Source organism: Hyposmocoma kahamanoa, unplaced genomic scaffold (assembly GCF_003589595.1).
Source record: "Hyposmocoma kahamanoa isolate Upper Pololo Valley unplaced genomic scaffold, ASM358959v1 100021, whole genome shotgun sequence".
NCBI lineage: Eukaryota > Metazoa > Arthropoda > Insecta > Lepidoptera > Cosmopterigidae > Hyposmocoma > Hyposmocoma kahamanoa.
The window spans coordinates 187,528-198,406 of NW_020653200.1; the positions used below are offsets into that span (position 1 = coordinate 187,528).

Here is a 10,879-nt window from a genome sequence, read left to right on the forward strand (position 1 = left end):
CTATGAAAATTCAAAGAACCTATTGCAATAAAACGGCAATTTCATACTTTAACCCCTAATATTATGCGTTTAGTGTTGGGTTTTTCAAGTAATTAAATGTCCCCTTCATTTTATTTTCGCCGTATCATAAACATTTTCAGGGCCATGGAGGTGATGGCACTCCGTTCCGATCGACATCCGTGCGTGACTCTTGCGCTGATAGCGTATATGCCCAGAGTCTTCGAAGCCGTCCAAGACAAATGCATCACCAAGGCGAACTGCAAAAAGGACTCTAAGAGCTTCTATGTAAGTCTCTTTTTGGGTTGCCATAATATACTGCTCTTTAATTGATGATATATTTTTACTTTTATAATCCAGTACATGAAATCTATTATGAGATAATTAACTAAAAATCGATTTATTTTTTGTGTACACTTGACACTGTGCGGAATTTAGATCAAATACAACTTCGACGCCCTCTGTCCTCAATTCAAAGACGATGACGGCAACAGAAAGACAGAAAGCGTTCCGAAATCGCAGAAAATTCCTCTGCCTGCCCTCAATGTAAGTTGTTTAAATGTTGATATTTCTAACTCGTTTCGTATTATCGCAGATTAAGTATTCTTTCAAATACTACCAACACTCGCAAGACGAAGTTAAAGCTCTGAGACTGGCGCTCAACGATCCAAAATACCGACCCAAACCGTTGTGTGTGACCAACGTGAGTGGACAATGCACCCAATTGTGCTACGCTACACCTTAGAATATTTTAACTTGTCTGTTTGCTCCGCTGCCCTGCTAACCCGAAAAGCGCTATCTCTGAGATACGCCCTTTTTACACACCATTCAATAGCTGTAATAATGCCACATCTAATGGTATAATAGAAATAGCGCTATCTAACTTAAAACATTTAAAAAACCACTTAGAAGTATTTTTGTATCTCAATTTTTTTTAAACTTTCTTTATAATCAAAATAGCCGTATCTCACAAAATGAATATAATGATACAATTTGTGGATAATTAGGTATTTCAATAAATCTATTAGTCAGAAATACGTATAAATAAGCTTTCACATCTACAAAAATGTTTATTTTTGAAGGTGCGAAAATACAATGTAGAAAAAGTCGATTTTCTCCGATTCATTCATTCATTCATTCATTCAGTATGGCGATATGACACTGCTGTGCAAGATCGAAACTAATGTTACTCCCTGGCAAAGGGTCAGCGGCAGACATAGAAGCACTCAACGCTTTACTAGCTTCGTAACACTTTTCATATATCTACTTTTACATCACTAACATCTTTAATAACATATGATCTTGCCAGTACATATTTTATTTGTGGTTTGGAGTATTTTGTTCAACTGGTTGCTGGCACATAATCACTCTGTATTACCTGTACTGTTATTGTTATATAAATGTGGACTCAAATTTAGCACTGTCACTCTGTAAATAGGACAATTGAAATTTCGTCACTGCACACAAGTTTACAGGGTGTCCCATGGCTATGCTACACGGAGGGAAAGTACCTTAAATATCGTAGATAGAACACTTAACTAAAAGAAGACTTCATTTTGCTTTAAAAAAACAATTCGAACTGCATTCAAAGATTTTTAAATAATCACCTGCCTGAACCGGAAATCGAACCCGCCAAATGTGAAAAAAAACCCTGGAATTTTACTATATCGTAAAGATTTTTTTCTTATAAATAACATAGCATCTTAAATAAAAGAAAGGCCATGAAATTTAACGTTTAATTAAAATAATTAGGTACATTTATCTGCGACTTACAATCCATTTAAGTTATCAAATGCTCAAAATGTGTGCCATTCTGTAGTATACAAATGCCCATTCTTTTTATAATTTTGCTTGCTGCCGATTTATATATCTTTTCATGGTGAATGTTTAAAATAAGTTGAAAATTTGTACTCTTTAGTAATTTGAAATGATTGAAGTCGGAGAAAAGGCATTTCAACAAAATTTCAAATTACATGTGAAATTTCATGGTCTTCCTTTTATTTAAGATGATATGTTAATTAGAAGAAAACAATCCTTGTGACTGAGGCTTTCGATCAATGTAGTAAAATTACAGGTGTTTCTTTTTTTACATTTGGCGGGTTCGATTCCCGGTTGAGACAGACTATTATTTAAATATCTTTGAATGCAGATCGAACTTCTTTTAAAATAAAAATGAAGTCTTGTATCAGTAAAATGTTCTATCTACGGTATTTAAGGGTACACCCGTGTGACGTCCTGTATAGTACGAAATAATTGTCACCTAGGTGGTTGTACTTTTGTGGTTTATCTTATCTTATCGAAACAAATTTTTTGTTCATCCAAATCAACAAAAACGGTCGACGTGCACTTATTATGTTGAAATGTAAGGCTTTATAGGATACATTTTTTGTCAAACCATTCACGAGAATGTAGGTACGTTTAATACTATCCTAAAACTCCATTTTCCAGGCGATGGTGGCACATGGAAGGGTAGAACTCCTGGCACATCCACTCAGTCAAAAATACCTTCAAATGAAATGGAACTCCTATGGGAAATATTTTCATTTAGCGAAACTTCTATTTTACTGCATATTCCTGACGTTTGTGACAGTTTATACATACTTACTAATGTCTACTACAAAACCTGCTTTATCATTGACGAAGAAACAAACGGAGAAATGTCTTTTTATAAACCCGTCAATCAACGACTCTTTGGAAAAAGTAGAGAACAATACGCAAGACAAAATTACAGCTACAAATTATAATACGGGTAAGAATTTCTCTCATTAAAATTGTAATACACGATAAAGGTAACTTGTACTTGAAGAATCATCCATAGCCCACATTTACGAACATTCGGCTGACAAGTTTTAAGTCATGTCTAGACAAAGTGCTCATTAAAGCGGTCCGTAATGCCTTCGTCTGCTTCGCCTTTAAAATATGTTTTTCTAATCCAAATTCTTCTTTTTTTTTCAGACTTAGAATTAGTGGGAATGTACACAAGTACAGTAGCTATACTGGTCTACAACTCCCTGTGCATGATTCGCGAAGCATATAACGTGAAGCAACAAAAGTGGCACTATGTGGTGGACCCATCAAATCTGGTCTCTTGGATGCTGTACATCTGTTCTAGCCTCATGGTGTTCCCGACGCTAATGCGTAGTTGTGTGGATCTTCAGGTATATCGTTATTTAAGTTACAAAAGTGGTCCCTAAGCATCGAGTATATAACCAGAAATAGAGATTAATTTGTTTGAAAATTATTCAACCAAATCATTATGATGACAACTGCGCTCCGATTGGCCAGCCCGAATTCGAAACAATTGACGGGTGTCGTCAATTGTTTTACTTCAAATAGACCAGTTTAAATTGAGCTTAGCTATAACGGACGAAAATTTAAAAATTACGTGTTTAATGTTTAATTACCGATGAAATGGGGTTCCGTTTGTTTTGTAATTAAATGTTTTGCTGTTTTTCCCACACCACTGAATCGGCCAGCCCCCCTTTATTAGAGATATTATCTTTATTACAACAAATACAGAATATTTTTGGAATATACGGATACGTACACACAGGTCAGTTGTTGGCGCTGTACTATTTCAGCTTTCTAATTTATGATATCAGCGCAAACGCGAGTTGATATTTAAAAGTGATATAAGGCTCATTTGCCTGAAGAATTGCCAGATATAGATGGCCCGTATTTCGTCTGGTCCGTACTCGATGTCCCTAAGTATGACTTTAGCGATTATTGTAGCTAAGAAGAAACGCATTAGGTTATCTACATTACAAACGATAAAAAAATGCAATAGTGTCTTTTTTAAATCAAACATTGGTTGGAAATAGGATACCGTTAGCTGTGTGTTTAAGAGTATAAAATAATTAGATGTAGGTAGGTATAAACATACTTATAACAGCAACGACAGTAAATAATGTTACAGCGTAAAGGCCCCGAGTGACCAATAGTAGTATTATAAAGTTATAAGTAACTTTAAATTATAATTACTAATACAAAGATCGGACACAAAGAAATATTCCTTCGATTCGTATGGACGCGAACCAGTGACCTCACCTTACCGTGTCTAACGCTCTTCTAACAGAGCTACGGAACGAACCATCAGACCTTACGAATATCTCTATGTGCTTGTTGCAGATCTTTTTTTTGTTCTGTTTTAACGACTTTAAATAAATATAATGACATTTATTTATGCCCAAAACACTTAAACAAATATAAGCGAACAATTAACATTGAGAAAACCATTGACTTACAAATAAATGGACGACGGGTCTAATACAAAAACCACGAAAAAAATGTCCCAAGTCAACCTATTTAAACGTAGTGACATGTAAAGGAATATGAAAAAGCTAAAACGTTGAATTTAAATTGTAATGTCATCGCAGTACTGTCTAATTTTGCTTGCTTCGCTGTCAGTCGAACAAACGAAGACTAAAGCGTGAATGACGCTCTGTATACGATTTTAACGCCCTATAAGTTCGGACACTTTTTAGCGCGGACCCGACGTCCATATAATTGTAAGTCAATGGAGAAAACTAATTGGAGTGTGTGAGTCATATGTGACATCCCACGGCTTGTTATATAATATTAAAATGTCGAAGTTTATGATCTTTGGAGCCGCCGGTAGGAAGAGTCCTACGTGTGCACTTCCTGTGCTACTTAATGGTTCTCCATTAAAAAGGGTTAGCCACTTTAAATACTTGGGATACTATGTTACTGACGACCTCAAGGATGACCTGTATATACAGCGCGAACGGAGAGCACTCTCGGTGAGAGCAAACATGCTTGCCCGCAGGTTCGCCAGATGTACGGCTGCAGTTAAGATAACATTGTTTAGCCTAAACATCTAAACTTTAGAGCTTACTGCACACCAATGTATGCTAGCGCTCTGTGGAAGAGCTACACTCAGAGCTCTCGGAATGCTCTGTGCGTGCAATACAAAAACGCCTTCAGGACGCTATTGGGGCTGCCACGTTTCTGCAGTGCCTCAGCCATGTTCACTGGCGCGCGCTTAGATAGTTTCACGGCTGTTATACGTTAAAAGTCGGCGTCGATACTGAAGAGAATACGCGACAGCCCCGATAGCCTCCTGAAGACAGTTGCTGACAGGAATGAGTGCCCAATTATGCGGCACTTAATAAATAATAGAAAGTCCCTGGTAAAATATAAGTACCTACTAATATAGTTTTAAGTCTGTACCTACTAACATTTGATTGGATCTCAGTTGTCTCAATTAATTAATAATAAATAAAATAATAAATTAATTAAAACAAAAGAACAGTAGTTTAGACGAAAACAATGAAGACTTAGCATTGCCGAAGGCTTTGTTCGACTTGTACGGTATGCCGACATCACTGGTTTGAATCTAGCCGAATTGAAGGGATTTTTCTTTGTGTCCGATCTTTGTATTAATAATTATAACAAACTAGTTTCTAGTAATTTTACAAAAATAATTTAATATCATGGTAGTAAAACTTCGAGATATTGAATCAAGTTAATGCTTCAAAATAATAGTCAAAATTAAATTTATTTATTCGGACACATAAGTAGCAGTAGAGCTCCTTGTGAAAGAGTTCGTCCAGGGAATTATTGCCACCTTACTTATTTCTGCCGCCAAGCAGTAATGTCAGCATTACTGTGTTCCGGTTTTAAAGGGTAAGGGTACTGGTGAAATTACAGGCACATGGGACTTCTCAACTTCTGTCTCAGGGTAACGGGCGCAGTGGCAATGCTCTTCAGATCTTTGAGATTTAAAGCTCTGAGTAGCACTGCAACTGTTATGGACAGGCGTGTAGCTTACCATCAGACGCACCACTTATTCGTCCCGTCAGTTGATAGTATAAAAAAAAATTTTGATGTACAGTTTGTTAGTAATCCACTTACGGCTACTATATATTTTTCAATGAGCAATGTATTGTTAAATTAAGTGTTGCTCATTATTGGGCACTCACTTCTTTTTGATGCTATCTTTTTCTGTAACACGGCATTGAAGCTGTCCACTCGATCTTTGACAAACATAGTGGATGTACTGCAGCACTGTCGCAGCCATAACAGCGCCCAGAAGTCGTTAATATTGTGCGAATGCTAGCTGATAGCGCATTTGTGCCGAACAAAACGCAATAATATGCTCTAAGGAGCGTTATTTTGATACACAGTAAGTGGACCTGCGACCTAGCATGTTTAAAATGTGGACCTTTTTTCAGTTCTCAGCGGCTTCCATAACGGTGTTCCTGTCGTGGTTCGAACTACTGCTGCTGCTTCAGCGGTTTGACCAAGTGGGAATCTACGTAGTGATGTTCTTGGAAATCTTACAGACGTTGATCAAAGTGTTGATGGTCTTCTCAATCCTCATCATAGCGTTTGGATACGCATTTTATATTCTGCTCTCTAAAGTGCGTTTTGCAATGACAACACATAAGTATAATAATGATATTTTCTGGTCACTGGAAATCTTAAAACCTTCGATGCTGATATTTTTTTAAATACATTCTTTTACCCGACATGCGTTACAATGCCACTGAGAACAAAACGTTGTCTAACCGCACATAATATTTTAAAACGGTTTTAATACTTACTGAGTTGTTGTACTCTTGTTAAGCACAACAACTTAACGAGTTATTGTACTCTTGTTGAGCACAATAACTAAATGAGTTGTTGTACTCATATTGAGCACAATAACTAAATGGGTTATTGCACTCATATTGAGCACAATAACTAATTGAGATGTTGTACTCTTATAGAGCCCAATAACTAAGTGAGTTGCTGTACTCCTGTTGAGTACAATAACTATATTGTGAGAGTTGTTGTACGCAACAAGAGTACAACAAGTCTCACAACTGCTAACCAGAGGTTAAAAAGCAACACACCTAACATACTTATTATGTATGCTTTTTACCATTTATTAGACAGATGAATGCACCGACGGTTTGTTAAAATCTAAACACGGGTATTACCTATATTATACAACGTAAGTTAAAAAATACGTCGTTCGAAAGTTAACCAGCATCAGTGATTCAATTTGCGTGGGTACATGTGGTATTAATAATGCATGTGCTTGGTTATATATATTCATAGCGATGTTTATGTTGTACATTACTCAACAAACGCTTGTAGTGTTGTTTTTTCGTACTATCACGCTTGTTCGAAATTTGTAAACTTCTAGAATAACTAAATCTTGCTTATTGCAAAATTCTGTGTCTACTTCACCAGTTTTTACTAGATCTATTCGCTTCCGAAGCAGATAACGAGCGTGAAAGTATGTGTAGTAGTATAGTAAACTTCGATTGCTTGCGTTCATGACGTCATGAAAAAAGCAAACTGCTTTTGGCTACCATTAAACTAAATTGGCTAATTTTACTAAAAATTCTTAACATGAACGCAAAGCGAATGCGACTAAAGGCGGCGTAGCGAATTAATTGTTAGTTTTTGTTTCAAAGAGAATAGCTTTCTCTAAAACTTCCAACAGAATCAATTAAGTGCTCTTGTAAGGCTAGCTCGACTCTTACTTTAAGCGAGAATAGCAGTATCTCGCGCTTTATGTCACTCTCGCGCAAGTCGCGCCCTTTGTGCTAGCCTTACTTTTCGCTGTTTTGTGCTATGTTACGTGTTATCACAAAGAGCTGACTAAGCGTAGGTATGTAATATTTTTACTAACTCACTTCTCTTTCTAGGGTCAACATTTGTCGTTTAACAGCATACCGATGTCCATTATGCGAACGTTCGCTATGATGCTGGGAGAAATAGATTTTGTTGGAACTTACGTACATCCATACTATAAATCTGAGACTGACATTATTTTGCCTTTCCCGATGCCGACGTTCTTTATACTCGGGATTTTCATGGTGCTAATGCCAATCTTGCTGATGAACTTGCTTATCGGTTTGGCTGTTGGGGACATCGAGAGCGTGAGGAGGAACGCACAGCTGAAACGGCTAGCGATGCAGGTGATACTTTCAATGCTTAATTCAATTGTGTGTACGCCAAGTCAAAGTACAAATTGTCGGTGTTTTGTAGAAATGGCGAAAGCGTCTTTTCGAAATTTTTTTCTGATGAGCATGTTTTAGGTTTTGACGACTGCTTTAAAATATTTACGTCCTGTTTTAAAATTCACTTTTGTTTTTTTGTACAAAACACTGACGAAATATTATTTATACTTTAAAAAAAAAACTTTTTTTTTTATTCACTTAACCATCTATCTCCAGCGTCACGGCGCTTCTTCTTTTTCTTTGAGTTCCTGACCCTAGAGGCTGCCGCTCTAAATTTGCTATTACGTGTCACGATTTAGTTGATATGTAATACTCGACTATGGCCTTGTTTTTGTTTTTTTTATACAAGAACACCATATTTTATGTGTATATCTTAATTTGAATATTTTGTCAACACGTACTCTCTCGAGACATTTTATGATTTCTTGTATTTCTCGCTAAGTGAATTTGTATTCTTTTGAGAAACGATCTTACACATATTTTACTTTATTTCAGTACTACAGCTGAACCATTCCCTCAAATTCTTAAACCATGACCACCTCCCGCCTTCTACTGACACTTCGTTATCCAGCATTACAGTACACTTATGCTTTATTTTCTAATTTATACTACTCATCATTTAAACTAACTTTCTGATCACTTAATTAGTAACATGCTTTGAAAATGTTAAGGTGGTACTTCATACGGAGCTGGAACGAAAGCTGCCTGCTATACTTCTGGAAAAGGTGGACAAGAACGAACTTATCGAGTACCCTAACAACGGCCACTGCAAGCTTGGATTTCTCGACCTGATCTTACGCAAGTGGTTCTGCAATCCTTTCACTGATGATGGTGAGTATATCTTTTGGAAGGGCGTATCTCACCCTTCCACCACAATTTTGTGGATTAATCTTGTGGAACAGACTCCCTTCCCAAATCCAGTCTAGCCCGTCTTTCGCTTCTTTCAAAAAAAGGTTGAATACGCACTTTCTTGCTGAACTCTCATGTATATATTAAACTATTTACATATTTATGCTATGTATTATGATTAATTATAATACTTATGTAAGTGATGGTATTTTTTATTTATGTAGTTTATTATATTTCTTCCGCACTCTCTCTAGCATGCTATTACCCGCTTGTAACCTTAGCTCTCTCTGTCCTGGGTTGGATGAAAGGATCTCTTTTAGAGATAAGTCCACCTTTGCTCACTTTCTGTTAATCTAATATTTCTGTTGTGCTTGTTTGGTGCAATAAAGAATATATTTGTTTAGTCTTAATATATTGGTGTGACGATGCTAACCTCCATCATCGTCATCCCACCTTTTTGTCACCCCTCTTTACTGGTTCCTGGCCAATTACTTTTAAAATCTTCAACCTTCTTCGATCTTCGAATTCCCTGTGAATTCCAAATCCTTCCACTATTACTACCTTAGTTCGTTCCGTCATGAGTCCCGTCCAAAATTTTCAAAACGAGAGGACATCCTCATGAACCATCCTCATGTAAACTCCAACTTCACGTAATTTATTGTTAAATCGTATAGATAGACCCTTTTGGGCCTTTTCATTACTACTTTTAAATAAATTATGTCGACCGAGCCTTACCTTTTCTTTATGCCTAAGGCATCAAATAACTACTAAGGCATACTACACTGTCATGCGAGCATTTAAAGGATGGTTTTTGTTTTTATGTACCATCAACGCTTGTTTAAATAGTGTTCGCTTAAAATGACATTTAACATTCCTGTCACTACAGCTGGCTTAGACTTGGTGCTGGAAAGCAGTGAAGATTACATAACGGCTGAGTTGGACAAGCAGAAGCGACGGCTACGGGAGATGTCTTCTCTCCTTGAACAGCAACATACGCTGATTAGGCTTATCGTTCAGGTAAGTTTAAATGAACTCAAAGGCCCGGAATTGCTTCCAAAAGCTGCATTGGTTCTATTTCAACCCGTTATCCAGGGTCTCATTACTGTGATGCTTCAGTGTTTATTTAAGAAGTGTATTCTGAATAGCAAAAAGATAAAAGTTTAATACATATCCAAGGCCCGGAATGGCTTCCAAAAGCACTGCATTGGTTCTGTTTTAACCCGTTATCCAGGGATCCATCAATGTGATGCTTTAGTGCGCGTTAAAGAAGTGCGTGAATTCAGAATTGCAAAAGGCAAGAAATAATAAGCACTGTAATGTATTCCTATTCAGCCAAAAATCCACTTTCACAATAAATTGCTCTAGGTTCTAAGTGTGATTCCCTGGAAGGAAGACGTTTTAGGTGCCTTCTATTCTGATTCTGAAATCTGCATTTGTCGTAGATTTATCAGTCCATAAACATTCGTACCCGACAGCAGTCTTCCTATATGTTTATAGTTCCTAAATTGAATCTATAATCACCTTGGGAAAGTTTTGTCCTTAAGTAGGATTTTAGAAGCATTTTAGGACATTATAAAAGTAAAATTTACGTAAAATGCTTTTCAGAAAATGGAGATAAAAACCGAAGCTGATGACGTGGATGAAGGTGTCTCTCCCGGGGATACCAGGCTGGTACCTTGCTGGAGCTCACCAAGGATACGCAAAAAATTACGAACAATACCTTCTTTTAATAAGGGTGGCTAAACAATGTTCTGAGCCTCTAACGAATGAAGGTACAGGCTTTCTCGTAGAAAAGATTTCAAAAATTTACATCGTTTTGTACGAATGTCTAGTTCTATTAGCAATTTCTTTTTTCGACGTGCTTATCGCTATATTATGTTAAATTTTCACTATCATATATTGTATTTAGGTAAGTATCTTATACGGTTTCATAGACCAATTTTGTAAAAGCTTTGCTAGTAAAATTAGGTTCATTCCTATCTAGTCACAAATTTAATATTAAAAGCTGTTGTCAGAGCTTACGAGTATGTGGTACGTAAACGAGAAGTCTGTATTTG

At 36.7% G+C, this 10,879-nt stretch overlaps 1 protein-coding gene across 1 annotated transcript in view; it reads left to right on the forward strand.

Annotated features, from left to right (window-relative positions):
- The window catches only part of LOC113233660 (transient receptor potential cation channel subfamily A member 1), a 99,344-nt gene extending 88,779 nt beyond the window's left edge, over positions 1-10,565 (forward strand). The window contains exons 14-22 of the mRNA XM_026468869.1: positions 141-285; positions 593-700; positions 2,446-2,746; positions 2,953-3,155; positions 6,192-6,380; positions 7,659-7,931; positions 8,645-8,804; positions 9,709-9,839; positions 10,428-10,565. Coding sequence (XP_026324654.1) covers positions 141-285; positions 593-700; positions 2,446-2,746; positions 2,953-3,155; positions 6,192-6,380; positions 7,659-7,931; positions 8,645-8,804; positions 9,709-9,839; positions 10,428-10,565 — 1,648 coding nt within the window. The remainder of the gene's footprint in view (positions 1-140; positions 286-592; positions 701-2,445; positions 2,747-2,952; positions 3,156-6,191; positions 6,381-7,658; positions 7,932-8,644; positions 8,805-9,708; positions 9,840-10,427) is intronic.
- The last annotated feature ends 314 nt before the right edge of the window (positions 10,566-10,879 follow it).